This window comes from Hippocampus comes, unplaced genomic scaffold (genome assembly GCF_001891065.2).
Source record: "Hippocampus comes isolate QL1 unplaced genomic scaffold, H_comes_QL1_v1.1 scaffold74, whole genome shotgun sequence".
NCBI classification, from domain to species: Eukaryota; Metazoa; Chordata; class Actinopteri; order Syngnathiformes; family Syngnathidae; genus Hippocampus; species Hippocampus comes.
In genome coordinates this window covers 193,252-213,553 of record NW_017804812.1, presented here as the reverse complement: position 1 = coordinate 213,553, position 20,302 = coordinate 193,252, and the positions used below count along the sequence as shown (strand labels likewise).

General features: G+C 45.8%; 2 protein-coding genes and 2 long non-coding RNA genes across 7 annotated transcripts in view; 3 read left to right on the top strand and 1 right to left on the bottom strand.

The window, feature by feature from the left end:
- Nucleotides 1–130: 130 nt before the first annotated feature.
- LOC109512084 (uncharacterized) lies at nt 131–9,969 on the top strand. The gene is made up of 3 exons (XR_002167457.1): nt 131–609; nt 8,727–8,844; nt 9,397–9,969. It is a non-coding gene; the product is annotated as an uncharacterized LOC109512084 (long non-coding RNA).
- On the top strand, nt 1,576–3,629 carry arl4d (ADP-ribosylation factor-like 4D). The gene is made up of 2 exons (XM_019863578.1): nt 1,576–2,088; nt 2,691–3,629. Exon 2 carries the CDS (start codon nt 2,773–2,775, stop codon nt 3,376–3,378), a length of 606 nt encoding a protein of 201 aa, XP_019719137.1. The 5' UTR covers nt 1,576–2,088; nt 2,691–2,772; the 3' UTR covers nt 3,379–3,629.
- Nucleotides 3,612–3,997, bottom strand: LOC109512093 (uncharacterized). The gene is made up of 2 exons (XR_002167459.1): nt 3,950–3,997; nt 3,612–3,862 (listed from the first exon to the last, which is right to left on the bottom strand). It is a non-coding gene; the product is annotated as an uncharacterized LOC109512093 (long non-coding RNA).
- Nucleotides 9,970–13,221: 3,252 nt separating the features above from the next.
- The window catches only part of dusp3a (dual specificity phosphatase 3a), a 37,430-nt gene continuing 30,349 nt past the window's right edge, over nt 13,222–20,302 (top strand). For all 4 annotated transcript variants that reach the window (XM_019864277.1, XM_019864268.1, XM_019864252.1 and 1 more), the window contains exons 1-3: nt 13,222–13,571; nt 15,629–15,861; nt 16,574–16,779. In XM_019864277.1, the coding sequence (XP_019719836.1) occupies nt 13,369–13,571; nt 15,629–15,861; nt 16,574–16,779 (642 nt within the window). In that variant the 5' untranslated portion in view covers nt 13,222–13,368. The remainder of the gene's footprint in view (nt 13,572–15,628; nt 15,862–16,573; nt 16,780–20,302) is intronic.

The following is a 20,302-nucleotide window of genomic DNA, read 5'->3' as shown; positions in this document are numbered from 1 at the left end:
TCACCGAACCCTTAATTAGTGAAAAAAAAAATATATATATTTTTTGACAAATTCAAGACATAAAAAAACACATTTATTAAAAACAGAAAAAAGCGATTTCAAGACATAAGTATGTTTTTTTTTTTTTTAATTATGCATGAAATGAACCAGCCAGTGATGGCCAAACGGGCGTGTCGTAACTAACTGACATGTTTCAGTCAGGTGTGCCGAAACCTCCATGGCAGAGGCTCTGTCGAACCCAGGATAGGAACCACTGCTCTAGGCACAACCGTTTGTGACTTGAATTAAAAACGGCAGGTTTTGCTAAATTAAATGTCACCACTAGGTGTCAGAAACTCTGGATCAAAAAACGCCTTTGAGTGACACGTGCGACCTCGGCGTACACCGACGTGAATACAAGCGAGGCAGTGTGCTGTGCAGGCGAGGCAGCCTGTGGCGACCATAACACTATGAGACCAGCTTTCTGGGATCATTAATTTGATTTAATGAATTATCTTGATGACGTTGACAACAAAGACGATGGCAAAACGCGTGGAATGCACCTCACAGAATGAAGACACAACAACGACAACGTCAAACTTCATGCGTCATCACCAAACCAACAATCAGGTAAGCTAACGTCACATTTTAGTCTAAAACTGGTTTGGGGCATTTAAGATAATAATAAAAAACAAACAAACATGCAAACAAAAGTGAACATGTAAGTGCAGCTAAATTCAGTTCGCATAGTCATGAAAAACTCTCCCCCGATCCAAACCGCCCGCTTTTTAATAACGAGGTGAAGTCGTGTGCTAATTGGTGCGTGTAAACTAGCTAGGTCAGCTCGATAGTACATCTCACCAGTAGCTAGCTGGCTCCAATACTTAAATTCTGCCTTCGATTGAGAAGCCAATAAAGTGACAGACTGTAATCGCCATGGGGACTGAAGATTACGACAGCTATAGTTATTGAAGCATAGACGTCAATATGTAGAGTTTCTACATCCCTCAATCACTCGGTCGTGAACGTGTTCGCCCTATTTGATGTGGCAGCGCCCCCGTAAACTAATGCACGCCAACGTCACTGAATTTCTCAAAGCGACAATTTACAAAGTTAATGCTTTTGTTTCCCCATTTTAGACACAGTAATCGGGTTATTAACAGACTGATACTAGAAACAACGAATGTAGTTTAAAAATCGGATGATTATACATGTTTACAGTTCCATTCATCATATTACAATATATTAACACTGTGCCACTCTTATCAACGTTAGTGTGAAAGAATTCTAAATACTGTAATTTGAGTGTAGACATACAGTCTTTAATTTTTTTAGAGAATGTACTTTATGTAGCGTGTTCCGTGAAAAAAAATATTTAAGTTCCAAACACTATGTTGTTAACTGAGCAAGATGTTATGACTTGATTTCATGCCTTGTCAATGTGTTATATTTTGAAGAATGGAAGTACACGGCAATCTTATGAATATGTTGACTAATATACTATGAGTGTGTGTGTGTGTGTGCGTGTTACCTGTATTTGAATACAGAATTTACATGTTTTATAAAAGTTTGTCTTGTCAAGTTTTGCTGTGTGCAATGGTCACCGCTAGATGTCACAAACCGCACGTCCAACGTTTTTCGACACGGTTTGAACCTGTATTGAAAAGTAAGAGTCGAATCAAATACCGAGCATACGAAGTACTTGTACGATAAAATATTGGTGTAGTTTAAGACTGTAATCCATGAAAAGGATTCATCTCAGCAGCAATTTTCTCCAGACGAGATGCATTCAAGTGTCCTCATGACGCAGTCCAACGAGAAAAATGCCAGAAAAGACGACACAGGGAGCACATTCGTGAGTGCTCTCATTGGTCGTGACGTCACCAGGGCTCTCGAGTGGAGTGCGTTCGTGGCGGCGGCGACTGAGAAGTGAGCGACTCGGTGCTGCTTGTGGACCACCGCGGGAGGGCAAAGCAGCCGTATTTTATTTTGATGACAGCGCAACATGGATGCGTTTGAAGACATTTTTGTCCTCCTGCGCGTTCACGACTCGCACATCTGCCGAGCGATGCGTTCATGGGCTTGAAGAAGACAGAGACCGCGTTCAAGGTACGTTACTGCACGCTGAATGTTTATTACATGCATTAGTTGAGGTTCAAAGTGGTATGTTATTCCCTGTATGCACATTTGCCTTCATTTAGTTTCCACCATGAAGCCCATCATGCGTCAAAACACGAATAGGCGTTTAGTTCCGTGCGTGTAGTTCAGTTTTTAGATAAATGTAGTGTAAACAAGCAGTAGAGAGGTTTTGATGGAAATCGGGATGTCAATAACCGGATTAAAGCATCATCGCTGTCTGCATGCATGAATGCCTTCAATCCAGTGCTGTGCTGAAATGAACGTGTGAGGTTGAACAGCCTTTTCAGAGGATTAGTTTTGGTAAATGAGACACCAAACGCCTCAATCACCTTTTTTTGTCTGCAGTGTTTCCCAACATTATTTGAACCTAAGTTGCAAAAAAGTTATGCACCTTCTGATCTCCAGTTGAAGAGCATGACATTTTTTTTTTTTGCCCGTCCACCATATGTCGCTAGCGTAGATCGATGAACTAACTCTATGATCAACGGACTCGACTGCCTGCAGCGACTGACTTTTGAAAAGCTGTTTATTTGTGGACCTTTTAAGCACTTTCTATTCTTTGTCTTGATAAGGTTGGCGATCCTGTCTGACATGCAGACCTTGTAAAAAGCTCCAGAGGATCAAAGCAGGCATCCTCACGGAAGCCGGCGAATTATGGGCAACCACCTGAGCGACTTGGCGCCCCCCGGCTCCTTCCTGCCCGGCTTCAAGTGCCTGCACGTTGTCGTGATCGGGCTGGACTCGGCTGGAAAGACCTCACTGCTCTATCGGCTCAAGCTGAAGGAGTTTGTGGAGACCATCCCCACCAAAGGCTTCAACACGGAGAAGGTGAAGGTGTCGGTTGGCGGCTCGCGAGCCGTCACCTTCCACGTGTGGGACGTGGGCGGCCAGGAGAAGCTGCGGCCGCTGTGGAAGTCGTACACGCGGCGCACGGACGGCCTGGTGTTCGTGGTGGACGCCGCCGAAACCGAGCGCATGGAGGAGGCCAAGGTGGAGCTCCACAAGATCAGCCGCAGCTCGGAGAACCAAGGCGTGCCCGTGCTGATCCTGGCCAACAAGCAGGACCTGGAAACGGCGCTGCCCGTGGGCCAGGTGGAAAAGCTGCTGGGCGTGCAGGAACTGAGCGCCGGGACTCTGCACCACGTGCACAGTTGCAGCGCCGTGGACGGCCGCGGCGTGCAGCAAGGCTTGGAGAAACTGTACGACATGATCCTCAGGAGGAAGAAGATGGTCAAGCACAGCAGGGGTAGGAGGAGATGAAGAGTATGGAGGACGGATGAGGAAGAACACAACATTGTCTGGTGGTGGTGGCAAAATGCAGAGTCCCACCCTGCCTTGTCGAAGATGAATTCTAGTAATAGGGAGCAGGTGCTGCTGCGAACTGTCGAAAAAAACAAAACGGCAACTTTGAAAATCACACTTTAAATCATAGCGATACCGCAATCTCAAACTACTTTAAGATCAATTAATTTCAGACACCATTTGTAACGTTACCCTTCAAAAAAATAAATAAATAAATAAATGACAATGTGGTGAAGTCTCTTTGGAACCTGAATTTGGCTCCTCCCCGACACACAGCGATCAGAAAGACCAGTCAAGATGCCACTTTGTCATGATATGACACCAATTACTACTTTCCTATTATCCAGGGCTTTGGCTCCATCTTAAGGTGTCTTTGCACAACAGAGACATAATACAAAATATGAATATTTGATAATGGGTTCCAAAACATTTAAATTTACACCTCTTTAAATGCATTCGTCTTCCCTAACGTGCTTTTCTCAATTTTTCAAAAAATTTTTTTTCATTTTAACAAAACTACCGTTTACACCTCTTTAAATGCATTCGTCTTCCCTAACGAGCTTTTCTCAATTTTTCACATTTTTAAAATTTTTTTTTATTTTAACAAAACTAATAAAACTCACTAGTGATTTGAATTGACGCTGTTAACAATTGAAGCCGTTTCTAGTATTTTGGTTAACCTTACAAAGCTACATTAGAGAGCATTTGTATTCGCCTGGCAGGATGAATTCTGAGGCGGACATGAGAAAAATGTCAGCATCATATTTCCAAATCTGCCAGACCAAATGGATCCAATTCCGAGCCGCAATAAGTAATTGATAAGCTAGCTCACACACAAAAAAAGTCACCTATTTTGATAATCTTGTGGACCTATTTTTGCGACATTTTTTTAATAGACCTCATGGAGAAAATAATGAGATGAGTTCTTAACCACCACTGCCGCTGCTGCATCCTTTCGTTGCTTGTCCCGCAATGTGCAAAAGATTTGATTAAAAACCTGTCTTGTTTTCTTTTGTAACATTGGTGAATGAATAAATCAAAGCACCACACTTTGGACATTGTTTGTTGTCTTTCGTGAGCGTTGGTCTTGCGCGGCATGAAGAGCCAATGGCTAATGACTTCAAATTCGTCCTTGGGGGAATTTTTGCACTCGGACTTGCACGACCTCCCCGTTCAAGCGACCTGCACCTGCAACCTCATTGGAGAAAAAAAAAAAAAAAGTTTAAAAGTTTCTCAAGGACGTCTCCATGCAGCATCTGGCCTGCTGACTTCATTAGCATTGTAATGTAACAGCAGCAGACCAGAGATTCCGTGGAAGTGTCAATCAACCCAGAACGCCCAAAAAATGTGTGACTCTGCCTTCTTTCTACAAAGTCTTAAGTGTACAATTTTCATTTCGCGCCCTATCTTTGAATGATCCGTAGCCCATATCTCTGTTGACGTTTCGCGCTAGTTCAGGAGTTATCTGCGTATCGGGGCCAAAGTCACTTTGGGACGGACTCTGGTTCACTCACGACGATCATGACAACAAGCGCTACAGAAAATGGACGGATGCGGCGTAAGATCCAGAGAGTTGTCGTACCGACCTCCGACAGGGCATGTGACTGACGGACTTCCCGCATCGCTATCCCAGTTCCCTCCCCTGCGGAGGCAAACTGAAGGGAGCCGCGTGATCATTGTCTCCTTTTTGTTCAGTCTTTTGCCTCGTTTTGCATATTTTACTTTTCAGGCGCCCCGTTGTTTCCTACCTCGCTTGACAAGGTCCCCAGCAGGCGGGCAGGGAGGCTGCTTTAGGTTGCAGAAGCGTGCTCCGGAATTATAAAACACAATGCGGAGAGACGAGCTCATTTCTGGGCTTTAGCCCTTTCGCGCACCCTTTAACACGTTAAGATGTCCGCTGTAGTCACCGCTGTCCCCCGAAAGGGTTCAAATGAAATGGCGTCTGGTTCTCAGCCACGAGTCTTTATCGGCATGTGTTATCCCACCGCGCGTAAAAATCTCGTGGATTCACTCTTGACGGCGTGTCACTCCGAGACCCCTCAAGGCCAAGTCTTTGGAAAGACCTTGCGACAACAGAAACAGTCCGTGGAAGAACCGCAGATGTTGACCCCCTGACTAATTAAAGTCCGTGTTAAAGATGACCAAAAGACAATTTTGTTGCGATCCCGATAAATCCTTTGATTTAATGGGATGTCCCTTTGGGCCACGGTCAGTAAAAAATGGGCCATGTAGCGTTTGGCCTCATCTTGATGAAAAACAGACCCCGGCACCTCTTAACGCCGCAAACAGGCCTGAGACATAATTTTCCATCACCCTGGCAACCTGACTTCATCAGTCCCCGAAGGGCGGTGAAGGGGTCGGATTGCTTTTTGTGGCAGCGCGTCCGATCCGGCGGAGGTTACTGAGGGGCCAGGGAGATTATAAGAGTAGAAGATCAATACTGGAGTCATGAGATCTGTTGACCCCTTTCCTTTGGTATTCACTGTCCTTGTTGGGAGCGTCACATGATGGCCGCGTCTCAAATTTCTTCGCACCGCGTCGTTTTCGGAGCTGCGGAAATGTATGAAAGGTCATCGTCGCCGGACATAAAAGGTCCGCAAAGGGTTGAAAAGGAACAATGTTTGTGGTGGTGGGGTGGCTGGATTAGTCGCTGTCGGTTTTATCCCTCACAGATCGTAAAGCTGCCACTTGGCCTCCATTTCGGAGGCGAGCAGGCCTGATTGAAAAGGGGGGCTGGGGAGTTTGTAGGGAAGGGATCGAGAGGGAAAGCGAAGCTTGACTTTATCGGCAGTCTTGCACCCGGCAGGATGCGGCGGTGACTTTGGTGTGACATCTCCTTCGCCCCTCTCTCGAGACATATGGCTTCAACTCCTGTGGTAGTCATCGAAAACAACAACAACAACAAAAAAACTTGCCCCTTGTCCAGCTGCGGGGATTGAAACATGACTTCATTGGATGACATCATCTTTCGTCCCTGCGCCGGGTGAACGTTGAGTCACATTTCTGCCGTACTGATGAAGCGATGCTCCATCAACTCATTTTGAAACATCTGGCCGTGTGTTTTTCTTTGGAAGCGATTTAATCCCGCTGGGATTGAACGCGCGGGGGTTAGGTCACCTCAAGTCAATCCGATCCATAAATCCTTTGGTGTCACATGCTAGCTCCCAGGACGCGTGCAACAAAAAAAAAACGACCAAAGTCGAACCTGGTGAACTTGATGTCCAAGGTTCCAAAAAGTGGACGCCCATTAGGGTCGGTTCGGTAAAGAGTTCGCCAGAAAGAGACGTTTTCTACAACCCGTGCCCTGAGCAACCGTGTGACCCACGTCAACCTTCCTCTTTGCACGTGGCGTTTGTTGACACAGTGGTCTCGCCTAAGTGAAAAGGTGAGACCCCGGCTGAGGGGGGTCGCTCAGATCTCAGTCGGATGCGGGGACAGCTGCACGTGAAAGGAGAACGTAAATGTCATATGACGACGTTGAAAGTAAAGAACGTTTATCATTTGTCTGTTATGGACGTTGTCTTGGGATTCAGGACGTTTCTTCCTGCTTTGTGTCCTGAATCTCCTCTTTCCAATGTTCTGCTTTTGGTTATTCGGATGTTTCCACTTTCTGCGGTTGTCCATTTTCAAAACAAAGTCTGTGACAGAGGCTTTGGAACGCAATGAATTACCTCGGGCAATTCTGTCGAACAAGTCCTCACTCACTCGTGAATGACGGCAAGATCTTTTCGGCATGCTAGTCCCTCCAAATCTGACTGCGCATGCATCAGGACTCTTCCATGATGGTTCTGAAGAGGAACCCATGCGCAGCAGATCTGGTATTTGGGGCTTCATCGCCTAAATGAGGCCACCAGAGTGGCCCTTTTTGTTCGGCCTCATCCAAGCCCAGCATTCCTTTTTGTTTTGTCCATTTTAATGGCACTGTTTGTGGTTCCACTCAGGCCCCCCCGGACCAAAAAGAGAGTCAGGGAAAGATGACAAGTTTTGTCCCATAAAGACATCAGTAGCACATCATGGACTGATCTCGGGCCCCTTAACAGTTACACCGACTCGTGGCGTCTTGTGCTTCGTGTCAAGCCTCAGATAACTTTTTGTTACCTGTTGTGCATTCCACTTTTATCAGCATTTGGGAAAATGAAGACCCAATTGCATCCAAGGAGGAAAGATGGGTGGAGATGCCTGCATGGTGTCCTTGTGGCCTTGATTTGAATCCTCCTTATGTTGCCTCCAATGATGTGTGGCAAAAACAGCCTGCAGGCCCTCTTTCATCAGGAACTTATTAAACTCAGAGAAGTGTGAAGGTATAAAAAAAAAAAAGCACTCCCATTCTGTCAAGGTCACACTGCACTTTTAGGCAAATCCAGTTCTGCTCCAGCTGGGAGCATCACAATTACGCCTTTGTTATTCCACAGCAGGGGGAAAGAAGAAAAAAAAAAAGCATCATCACTTAGCAGCATTATAATTTCCTTCAGCCGGCGAGCTAAAGCAATATTTTCTCATCGTCGCTGCCAGTCGCTGTCATGAGACAGCAGCTCGGCGGAGAAGGTGAAGCGGGAGGGGAGGACGCGGGAGGCACTCGGTTGCCTGGCAGTCGGTCGTCGCTCGGGGGGCAAACATGACGTGAACTCCCCTGACAGCCTCAGATGCTGCAGTGCAGGAGGAACCTGCAGAGGCAGATATACAATTACAGGTGCAATGCCAAGGCTGCTTTTTCATCCCTGTACAGCAACGCTGCATGGATACATTTCATTGTATTCACTAAAAATATTAATAATAATAATAAAATATGGAAGGAATCCCATATTCAGAGATGATCTTGTAGTGACGTTATTATATCTCGCTCCTTCATTTTTGGGATTGAAAGCCTAAATAAAGGATATCTTATCTTATCTTATCTTAAATATATATATAACAAGCCGGTTGCAGTTAAAAGGTTTGAATCGCATTGGGTATCGTGAGTTGAAAATAATACAATACATAACTTGTTACAGTTCTGAAAAAGATCCAGAACAGAATTGGGCTCTCAAAACGCGGTCCCGGACGGAGTTGAACAAAAAGAGTTTATTAATACAACCCCCCCCCCCCCCACCCAAGATTCACCAAGGCTTGGCAGTGTGACAGTCCTTAAATACATGCCGAATTGATACGAATGTTGGCAGCAGGTGTGCACGCTGGAGGGAAGGCCCTCCTCTGCCACCTGCTGGAGACGCACAAGAACTGAATCATGACAATAATCGCTCGAATCGTTTCTTGTTCGGAAAGTGGAACATCAGTCGCTTGTCCATTTTTTGTTTTGTTTTTTTGAGGAAAAAGTGCAACACGAACCGTTGCAGTAATTTGAACAATTTTTCATGTTGCTGTGGTGCCGTTCCAATCAAACTAACGAGCAAGCATCGCTCGCCACGGCGTCCGCTAACCAGAAGGGTGAGTGAGCTGCACTGTGTTTGTTTTGAGAGCAAATTTGTTGCTTCAGTTTGTCGTGGGACAGAATCCATTTACTATGACACCCCCATAAATAACGTTCAGAAGACTTAAGTCGACCTTCCGTTTTGCTGAATTCCTCATTATTGCGTTGCTCAAACTGTTTCATAAATGTGACGGCCATTCATATCCCGATCCGATTATGAATGAAGCCGTCGCTTGACCCTCAGCATGGCAACGTTGAACACTAAGATTAGCGCTGATTAGCTAGCCCGTTTGACCCGAGCTATTTTGGGAATGTTTTCATGAAAATCCTTTTCGCATGTGGTGGTTGGTAATATACGTACATGACGTCACATACGGTGTGCTGTCGTTCGGTATTTTTACGTGAAGTGTTAAGAGCTGCTTGCATTACCCCGAGATTTTTTTCGGGCTCACGTTTTCATCCCAGAAGTAGGTTGCCGCCTCTAATCTGCCCAGTAACACTCCTGCAACGTGGATACATGAGTGTGTGTTGGTCATGTGCAAGCATGCATCAGCGTGTTATGTTTGCAGTGAGTGGGCAGAGTGGGAGGAAGATGAGGAGGAGGAAGAGGAGGAGAAGGCCAGCGCTAAAAGCTTGAACAAAAGCTAAAGATAGCGCAGCGCTCGCGGGCACTCAGCTCGCCTCTTGTCAAGGTTGGACAAACTCAACACGAGCGCACCCTGACAGTCTCCACTCAGCTTGGTCCAATTCTCGACTTATCTATCAAAAAACCCCAAACCTAAACTTTCCAGCAAACGATTGCATCCAGCTGAAAGTTTGAACATGGAAAATCCTGATGTGGCTTGTTCAAGTGTGCTCAAGTATCCAAATGGATTTCTTGGACTGACAAGTTTCAGCACACCTCATACTCTGTGACTCACTGTCAGTTTCAGACTTCCCTGAGTCACTGCTCCGAGGCGGCTGCGCGCACGTTTCTCGGTTCGGCGCGGTGGGTGTGTTTGGAAGTCTGCGCGAACCAACTTGAGGATGTGGCCCTGAATGAATAGCTGTTAGCCCCAAAATACTGTCAATTCAGGACTATAGGAAACTCAACTGCAATGCTTTAACATGTTCAACTCTTAAAATACACAAAATTGAATGCCTATTAAAAAAAAAATCAAATAAAATAAAAACCAAAACAAATAAAACAAGCCCAAAAAAAAATAAAAAAAATACGTCAGACCGGTGTGGTCTCTCAAAATGAGGACTGCGGGTGGTTTGAAGTCTTTTCCTTGTCGTTTGAGTGAATCACGATCAAGTTACTGTTTTGTTTGAAAAGTGTTCTCAGCCAGTGGCCGTCCCAACAAAGGGGCCACTGATAGCGAGGCGCGAACTCTGCGATCGACGGCGACAAGCCAATGTTGGTTTGTGACAGCAAGTGATTGTTGTGGGGGGGGTGCTGTCTGCGTTCCCAGACTGTGACTTGTTATCAGTTCACATTCATTATTGTTGAAGTGATTGATTGTCGAGTCTATCACTGTGCTGATGTTCGTTGATCTTTAAGCAGAAGAGATTTTCCACATTGGTTTCAGGCTACTTGTACATAAGAAGCAAGCCAACAGGGTGAAGGAAAGACTCTTGTCATCGAAAGTGATCTTGAACAGAACCAAGAACTGGCGCAGGAACCGACATCTGCCCTCTCCCACTTCCAGGTTGAACTTACGCACGCCCGATTAGCCTGAAACGCGTATTTGTCTTCACGAGTCCTAAGCATGTACGCGACCTACACTGAAAGGAAAACATGGGGTTCAGGAGGGGTCAGCGTCCTTTCTGAACTGCGGGCGACCACCCAAGGAGAGGCAGCGTTTGCGAATACAAACGCTCGGCGAGGGCCGGGCGATTTTAGTTCACAAAAAAATTTCATGAGATTCCGCTCATGTTGGCGAAAAAAAATAGAAAAGTCGCTCAATATAACCACCAAATGATGAAGTTGGTGACCGTAAACTCGCTCTTCTCTGTTCACGGCCATGTTGTTCGTGCAAGCGCATTAACAGGGAATCGCTTTGATGTAAAAGAAATAACATCATGGATGATGGCCATGCTGTATCTTCCGCATGAGGCAATTTTCCTTTTCAATTCCTATTAGCACACATTTGATTGTTCCTCCCCTTAATGAACCGGCTTACCGCTGGATCTATCTGATGGGAGGGTGGGGGGGGGCACACAGATGGTTGTATCCATCACCTCGTGCAGAAAAGTCCATTGTCGGAGCTCAAGACGAATCACTGACGCTTACAAAAGCCCTTGGGTGAAAGTGGCTCGCATTGATTGAGATGGCTTCTTTCTAAAAAAAAAAAAAAAAAAAAAAAAAAAAGTGCTTAAAAGGGGCCTCGAAGGCAACACGTGCACGCTCCATTGTCATGCGCGCAAAGGCCATCTGGAAAAGGCAACCAGAATGTACTGAGAGAGCCTAATAAACACTCCTTTGCACATTGAGGGGCTGATTTTCCATGAAAGCGAAAAGTACCGAAGTTACAGTTCAGACCTTACAATGCCACGCCGGGCGTCCGTCTTTGCCGTTTGTTCTGTTTTTATGTGCTCTCAAGGAGGCTTTCATGTGTTCCTTTCGACGGACGTCAATATGAATGCCTGGTTGAGAAACGGTCTCCATCCATCAACGGTTGCTCGAAATTCAGCCATTTTCGGAACTGTTTGTGCCTGTGAAGCAAGCTAACCATCCTTATTGTCGCTTATTCTTATCAGGGTCGAGGCGACTGAAATTTGAGCGATTGGTGGAACTCCCCCACATGTCACCCCCTGAGCTGATTTGCAGACGGACTCAGGTGGTCCCGGTCCAATTAAGCAGCGTAGATGCGGGATGAGAAGGTAAACTGTCAATAAAAAAAGTGACTAAATTAATGCATAGTCTTACCCTCAAACACATGGGACATGGGATGTCATTGAACCCCCCCCCCCCGACCCCCCATAATTTTCCTTTAATGCATTTTTTTTCAAATTTACTGGAGTGTTCCTACAATTTAGCCCCCTCAAATATCACCTAAATGAAATTAGAACGTCCCGTTCAGCACGTCGCTCAATTGTTGTTGTTGTTGCCATGGTGCCGGTCTATATCTCCTCACATCACATTTCCATGGAAACGCAAAAAATGATGACTAGCGTTTTTTTTTTGAGTGAAGTGGCCTCTTTTACATAGCAATCACTTACTAAAGCTCAAAAAAATTGTGTAGAAGAAAACAAACCTCATCTTGTAGTGAGAAAAGATTTAAAATGTATGCAAATCATTTTAGACAGCTGATGGTATTTTGTGTGAAAGTAATTATTTTGGTTGACATTGTAAGAATGAAATGTTGTTTACTAAAAACAGATCGTTAAACTTTGATTTTCCAGCGGAGTGGTCAGAGAGTGACCACCGCGAAGCTCGGCCCGTGCTGGCAACCAATCCATGATTTGTTTGTCTTTGAATTGGCTCCTGACTTGTCCAGGATTTTCTTTGATGCCCCCTGCTTTGTTGTTACAATACTGTTATCGTGATTAAATGTGGCAATTATTGAAATGATGCTAGTTTATTTCACAACGTGCGCATAACGTTCACATCCCGCCTGTAGGCACCGTCGCTTCTTAGGTGTGCAGCTTCAATGGAAAAGTGGCACCCCCTTGTGGCTTTATTCATAACAGCAGACAAGCATCCAACCTACTTTTACATAAATATATATTTCATATTCTATTTTTCAATTAAGGCTATTTATAGAGGGAGATCAATTCAACAAAGTGGTGAAAGTTTTGATCCCAAGTCATTTTTAATGTATCAAGAACCTCCAATATAAAATAATGTGCAACAAAACAGATGTTTGTTCTTTTTGATCAAAACTTTCCCTTTTCCCGAACCAAAGAAAGTGACGTCATCCAAACAGTCTCCAGCCATAAGAGTAAAAAGGTGACATCTAGAGGAGGAGAGGTTTCATGCAAGTACGTCTCGTTAGCACACATGAGCTAACTTATCCTCACTCCTTCGTTCGTTCGACTCGGTGCTTTTGCAATGTGTTCGTTTTATGTAGTTCTTTTTGAAAACTGCGCTGTGGGCAAAGTGTAGCCGTCAGATGTGAAGCAAAAACCGGGAAGTGGGGCGCGTGTTCACCGGTGGGGCGTGTCTGCTTGGAACCGACACAGTAACGGACGTGACCAAAGTCAACTTCAAAATAAAAAACAAAATCGATTGTGTGCCTACTTGATGTACTGCTAAATCACGAACCATGATACTCAAAGATACATATTAAAAAAAATTAATAACGTCTCGCAAATCATGTTTGAGGTTTAGCAAACACTATTTAGACAATTGCTATTATTGTTGTAATTCTTCGTTGAGTTTTCAAACAGGAAGTACTACTAATGTGATTCCTTGGAACTTGACGTCATCCCCGGTCAGACACCTCAGACCAGACGGTCCGCGCACGACTCACGTGCGGCGGAATGCGATGAAAATGAGCTCAAAGGACAGCAAAAGGTTCGCCGCTTCAGTCTGACCTTTATTATTTTGTGGCGTCATGAAAAAACACTACAGTCCCGTCAAGCAACCGGCGGCGGCGGCGTCAGACGTCCCGGCGGCCGTGGCGGCGTCGGCGTTGACTCTGGGCGGCGAGGTGACCGTCCAGCAACTCAACGAGCTCCTGTCGAACGGCAGCGGCTTCTACAGCCTTCCGACGCAGCACTTCAACGAGGTCTTTCCGAGGATATACATTGGCAACGCGTGAGTGCCTCATTTTTTTTGTTTATGTTGTCTGCCAGCGACCGCCTGTTGTCTGTTTTGTTCCCGACACACCTTTTGGCCGCCACCTTAAGTGGGTGTTGTGTAACGCCGTCACGACACCGCAAAACAAAATTAAGACATTCGTGTGCGCTATAATCTATCACTAATGTGGAACCTTGATTGAGCAAGACCCAGGCTAAACCTCAACCTCGTCCAAAAATTACCTAAAGCTAAGGCTAGGCCTAGACAAGGTCTATACCTCGTCAATGTACTCTACAAACTAACCCAATAGTACCCAGTAAACCGAGATCGAGCTTTAGACCCAGACAAGTTGAACACATGTCATAGAACTACCATTAAACCTAGACCTACATCTAGACTGGACTTTTACCTAAACCTAGAACCAGAACTGAACCTGTACCTGAAACGTGACCTATACCGCAAGCAAAAACTAAGCCGAAACAAGATCCGTACCTAGTCCGAGTCCAAAACTAGACCTCTCCATAAACCTGTACCGAAACCCAGACAAAGGTTTAGACCTTCTCAGGCTTCTCAGAGCTTGCTGATGACATGATCATTTGAATTAAGTATGTTGAGGAAGGAAATATCTAAAACAGGCTGGATCGAGGCCCTCGAGTACAGAATTTGATCTGATTTCGAGACACCCTTGGTTGGAGTTCAAAAAGTTAACTTAGAACCCTCGTAATAGGTAATTTGACATGTAGCACATCCGCTAAAATACAAAGGATCATGTGGATGTAGTCATCGTAGCGGATTAAATTGGAGGGTGAAACATAAATCTGAGCTTGTTGGTATTCCAGTGGCTATCGCCTCCCCAATGAATCGTGTCTACGGGCAAGGATTTACATCTCACAGCTCACACTTAGTCGCTGCCTGGTTCAATTAAACCTTTCAAGCCAGCCAAACACCAAGTGGCGCACCTGAACCAGACGGTACTGAATGAGCATAAACTAAATCGGTTCGGCGACTGAGCTGAACTCGCAACAAAAAAACGTGAGTCCTGGTCATCTTATCGGGGAAACCTTTTGAAGCATCGCCGACAGTATTTGAATGATTCACAAACAATATGGCGCGATTGTCAAGCAGCGGATTGCCACTGGAGAAATTGAGGCATTTAGGATCCCGCCGCTGGCCGTCGTTTGGCTCGGATCGCCGCCGAGACAGGAAGAGGGATGCTCTGCATGCGCTTTAATGGCTCACCGCTTCAATGTGATCAATATAAACGTGCCAGTCAAGTTAGGAAACCAAGTGATGTCGACAAGGCTCCAAATGCTTTTGCCTCTAATCCGCCTTGTGTAATTCGTGCGCTGTTCAAGTGGGCGTGTCCAACCGGAGGGAACAGTTAGGCGGGGATATCGATCGGCGATTTAAAGCTTGTGACCTCTTCTGGAACCCAATGGCCTTTTTTTTTTAATGCTGACGCGTCTGCTGCGGTGTAGATCAAAGCAGATTAAATGCTGTTGTTGTTTTTTTTCATTCTTTTCACGTGAGACTTGCACCGGGGACAAGGTGGTTCAGTCCTTGAAAATGTTCGTTAAGTTCTCTCAGAGGCTCCCCGAAGAGTTGACCCACTTGAGACCTCAATCCATCAAGCGAAGAGCATTTAATTGTTCTGCCTGCCACGATATGTTGCTGACATCCCCTAGGTCATGAACAGAAATACATTTGTAGCAAAATTAAGTGGACCTGGAAAATTTCCCACACCAAAATAAATCAAGGAAAAGCAATATTGATGCTTTTCTGTTTTCTATTCTCACAACAACTGATCGAAACAGGCAGGCCTGCCTCAGCGAAAAGTGTTTTTTATTTATTTTTTTGTTTTTCTTTTGAAGCAGCAAAATACTGAGCTGGGTTTTTTTTTTTATTATGAAAGATGCAGCATATACTGTACATCACTGTGCTGACAGGCTTCCTTTTTTTTTTAATCGCTGCGGTGATAAAAAAATCATGTCAATCATCTCTCCAGTGTGCTCTTTCAGTGCTTTATGTTCCTTTTTCTTCAGGAGGATTAACACTTTTGTCTCCTTCCGCTGCAGGTTTGTGGCCCAGAATGCAATGCGGCTGCAGAAGCTGGGCGTGACGCATGTGCTCAACATGGCGGAGGGCACCTCCTTCATGCACGTCAACACCAGCGCCGACTTCTACGCCGGCACGGGCATCGCCTACCACGGCATCAAGGCCAACGACACGGAGCAATTTGACCTCAGTGCCTTCTTTGAGGAGGGCGCCGTTTTTATCGACAAGGCCCTCGCGCACAACAACGGCAAAGGTGACACCGATAACGCCACTTGCTATGTCATGTATGTCAACATTTATTGAGTGGAATTGATGTGATGCTTTGTGCTCTTAAAGACAGAAGTCAATCATCTGCGGCTAATTCTGACTCGCTCCAGAGTCCTGCTCCATATTCCATTATCAGATCCAGTTCTCGGATATCAGCAAAAGGCGGCACCTGTTGCACGCGTCATTGCCCCCTTCATATCTTTGACATGAAATGTTCGATCTTAAACCTGCCGCATCAGCGTTCCGCGAAACTGAGAACTGCTCCCCTCTTGAATATTCAGAGCCGGGATCTGCTGTGTTTTGCCGCGGTGTCACATTTTGCTGCGCGCGACATTTCTCGACTCGTGTTCGCGAGTCGGCTCTCAAAGGTCGAAGGTTGGAGGATTTTAGTGAGCGGCTCCATCGCCATTACGGCAGTGCAGGCGCCGTCTTCTTGTGAGCGAGCACTCTACCCCCTTCCTCGCCGGCCCCTTTGCAACACTGCTGACCTTTGATTGTGTTTTCTCTACTCTTTGGAACGACAGCTTGTGCTGGAGCTAAGTTGGGGACCTTCTCCGCCTCTTTTTCTCGGCCTTAGTTTCACTGCATGCCCGGACAGACTGTAAAAAAAAACCCAAAATCAATCCTTAGCAACGCTGTGCTTTTTTTAGTGACGCGCTGGCCTTGCATTCAACTGATCCTGTTGCTGTTTCTCACAGGGAAGGTGTACGTGCACTGCAGGGAAGGCTACAGCCGCTCGCCCACCATGGTGGTGGCTTACCTCATGCTGCGCCACAAAATGGACGCCCGTCAGGCGGTGGCCACCGTCCGGCAAAAGAGGGAGATCGGCCCCAACGACGGCTTCCTGCGCCTGCTGTGCCAACTCAACGAGAAGCTGGTTCGGGAGGGCAAGCTGAACGGCGAGGTGGGCAAACTAAAGACCAAATAGAAACAAACTCCCGTCATGCCTTTCGCTGATTTCGCCGCTGCTCTCCAGGACTCTTCTTGCAAACCAGCACCCATTTGAGGGGTATTCTGGAACATGCTTTTTTTATCAGTGTAGATCATTCCGCGCAAATTGCACGCACATGTCCATGTTTACCTTCAAAAATCACCATGACGAGCTGCCGTAAACTCTCACCGATCAGCCGTAAGAACCGAGCTACTTCAAGCATTCCGATGCTCCTCTGTACTCCCGAGATTCCGAAAGTTAAAGAACGACAGCACAATCATTCAGAGAGGTTTCACTGCCGCAAATGTCGGAATCCTAAAAGTCAAATATACGGCCAATGACAATGCGATGTCACGAGGCACGGAAGCATTCTGTGGATTCACAGCATTTTTTTTTTCAAAAAACACGGGCTACCCCGGCGGCTCCCAGAATCCTCCGTTTGACACTCTCCAAATGCGTCACGGGACAAAAGTGATGAAAGTCATTTTATCCACTGCCAGTTCGCACATCCCATAACGTATTTTTTTTTTTTTTAATTTGTGTACAGTGAAACATTGCAATATATGTCAATACTCCCATCCCCATCTTCTAAACGGTATATATAGAATGTAAGGACATCTGTCAGTTCATTAACAGTCAGCTATGCCTCGTGTGTCACTCATCAATCAACTCACTATTTATTCTCCCTTTGCTATGTGTATAAATACATGCTTATGAATATATACACGTACTCTGCGTACTGTATATACGTATTTACTGTATGTGTTGACATATATGAATGTATGAGCAATGTGTCTGTAACGTGTCGATATATCGTCCGCGTGTCTTCTATATATCACTTTATATTCGTCTATATGACTAAAATACTCAATCTCGCCGTCATCCATTTACATGTCCTACGATATATTACGATTCAAATAATATGACGTGCATGTAAATCTTTCCCCCGCGACCGCAACCGTGGCATCCGCCATCCTGAATTGTGCGTCTGCATCGCGACACAGGTGGCAGTCGTGCTCCTGATGCCATTGCATCCATCTTTGTTTGTCGCTGAGCAAAACGGGTCGATTTTGCCAAAGCGACCGTGACCCCCCACCGCCCCCACCCCCCTTTATGTGGCAACTTCCCCAGAAGGTGCTTGAAAGGGGTTTTGATTCACTTTCCAGCACTATACGGGACTTCCACTAGGGGGCGTGCTTCCATTACGCTCCGAAAAGCAGCTCCGTTGAGGAGGCGTTCTGTGAGCGCAGTGGTTGTTTGGTCGATTTCCAACCAAATGTGTTCCTGCAGCAAAGACTTGGCCCCCACTTGACGTAGACAAAACTAAACGCTGCCAGATGCATCTCAGCGCTGCAGCAGCAGCGTTTGCTGACGTCTGAGCGTGTGGGGAGTTGCAAGACGGCCTCCCCGATTCTGGCTTGACCCGAGACCCCCCCCTCCCCCTGTTTGTCCTTTGGCCAACACATCGCTGCGTGCTGCGCGCTCAGTTGTGTTCGTCCAAAGCGTTTGGCAACAACCATCAGGTGCACTCGTTCAACAAGCTGAGAGCTTTGTCAAAAATGTGTCACGTGCTTCCGCCCCCTCCTCACCTCATCCCGACCCGGGGACCACACAAAACGTTACACTGATACAATATCACCAAAACATCAATACCCAAAAGCCTATTTACTTCAAGCTTCTTTGAGGTTCCCCAGACACAAAATCCATCCATCCATCCATTTTCTTATCACGCTTGATCTCATTTGGCTGGCGTACGAGCCAGAGACAGTCTCAGCTGACTTGTAGGCGAGAGGCAGCCGCAGAGCACGTATAGACAACCATTCCCTCTCATATTCGCACCTCCAGACGATTCACAGTCTTCGATTAGCCCTACATTCAGGGTTTTTGAATATGGGAGGAAGCTGGGGTGAAGGATTCGAAACCAGAACCTCAAAATATGTGAGGCAAAAGTGCTGACGACTCTTTCGCCTCGCCGCCACAAAATCTATCCAAATAATTGCATTTTGTAACGATAACATGTCTCGGTTCAAAATATTCCATAGAATGGTTGAAATATCGGGATAAGCCTACAATGCACTCCAACCCTTACAGGTGAACTTCATTTGAGCTTCTCTGAACTATCCCAGATTCAGAGTTTCAGTATTTTTTGCTCGACTTGCTGTTCTCGAAGGAGCGGAACGGCAAAATTCACAACAGGTGTTCGTTCCGTGAATGGAGCGATTCATTTTCTGGTTCAATTAGAATTGGTATTTAAGCAGTCCTCTTCATCATGCTGTTCACATTTTTGACATCATGAGAGCAGCATGACACATTGCTGGTCATCAACAGCACTCACCATTTGCGCGGCTTTTAAAAAAAAAAAAAAAAAAAACACCTGTTGTGAATTTTGACCTTCAGCTCCTTGTTGGAGAGCAGCAAGATGTGGAAAAATCTCCTGAAACGTTGAACAGTTGAACATGTGCATTCAACGGTTCAGAGAAGGTCAACTAAAGTTGACCTCTGAAGTTTAAAGTGCATTTTAGGTTTCATTCTGAAACTTTGACAGTAGTGGACGTCGTCCTCTCAACACCCCAAATTTAAAACAGTCATCATGCAAAAACGGACCAATCTGCGTATCCCCTACGGCATAATCGTTACTTCACATTTGAGCATTTGCCTGACAGTCGATCCATAATCAAGTGCGGACACCAACCAACACTGCCACCTGCTGTCTAATCAATGTCATTTTTTTTTTAAATTTACCCCAACAGGATTCTGTTCCAAAAACTCACCCCATCGCTTTTTCCTTCTCAGTCATTTCTGGGTGTAAAATTCAAAGCATCGCTTTTCCAATTTGTGTTGTTGAGCGGCAATGCGCATCCGGCGTCACTTTTGGGGGAGCTCTCGCCGTGCTCCGCTCTTGTCGGTTTCAGAACTGCGAATGTCAAATCGTATATCGTGATATTTACTACGTCATATGTAACATGCACTAAATGGTGAATTGCTGCATTCGGTGTCCAAGCTGGCCTAATATATTGGCCGGTAATAACGTTCGGTTAACTGCTTACTGGGGAGAATGTAAGGGGATCTTCGTAGCGTTGTTTTGGGTGGGGAAAGGTGCGGGACAAGTTCTCGCCCTACTTCATCTTCTCTGACAAACGATGACATCACGGGCCCGTTATCCGTGATTATAATGGATTCACAGTGCTGCTTTCGAACATTGTGAGTCCATTTGACTCCCAGATAACTTCCTGTGATTTATTTTATTTTATTTTTTTATTTTATTTTTGGAGTCCAAATGTGAAGTCTCCCGTGGTGTAATTTGGACATCTGCGCTTGAAGTCTCCTTTTTGTTGGGAGCCCCTCGTGGCCGACAACCGATACTCGGCACATCATGGAAAACTCATCTGGTGTGAACTTGTTCACCTTTTCCCCCTGCTACGTTTTCCCACCTGAGAGCTTTTTAAACAAGTGCCGGAAAGGAGTAACAAAGTGGGAGTTCGGGGGCCAGGTGGAG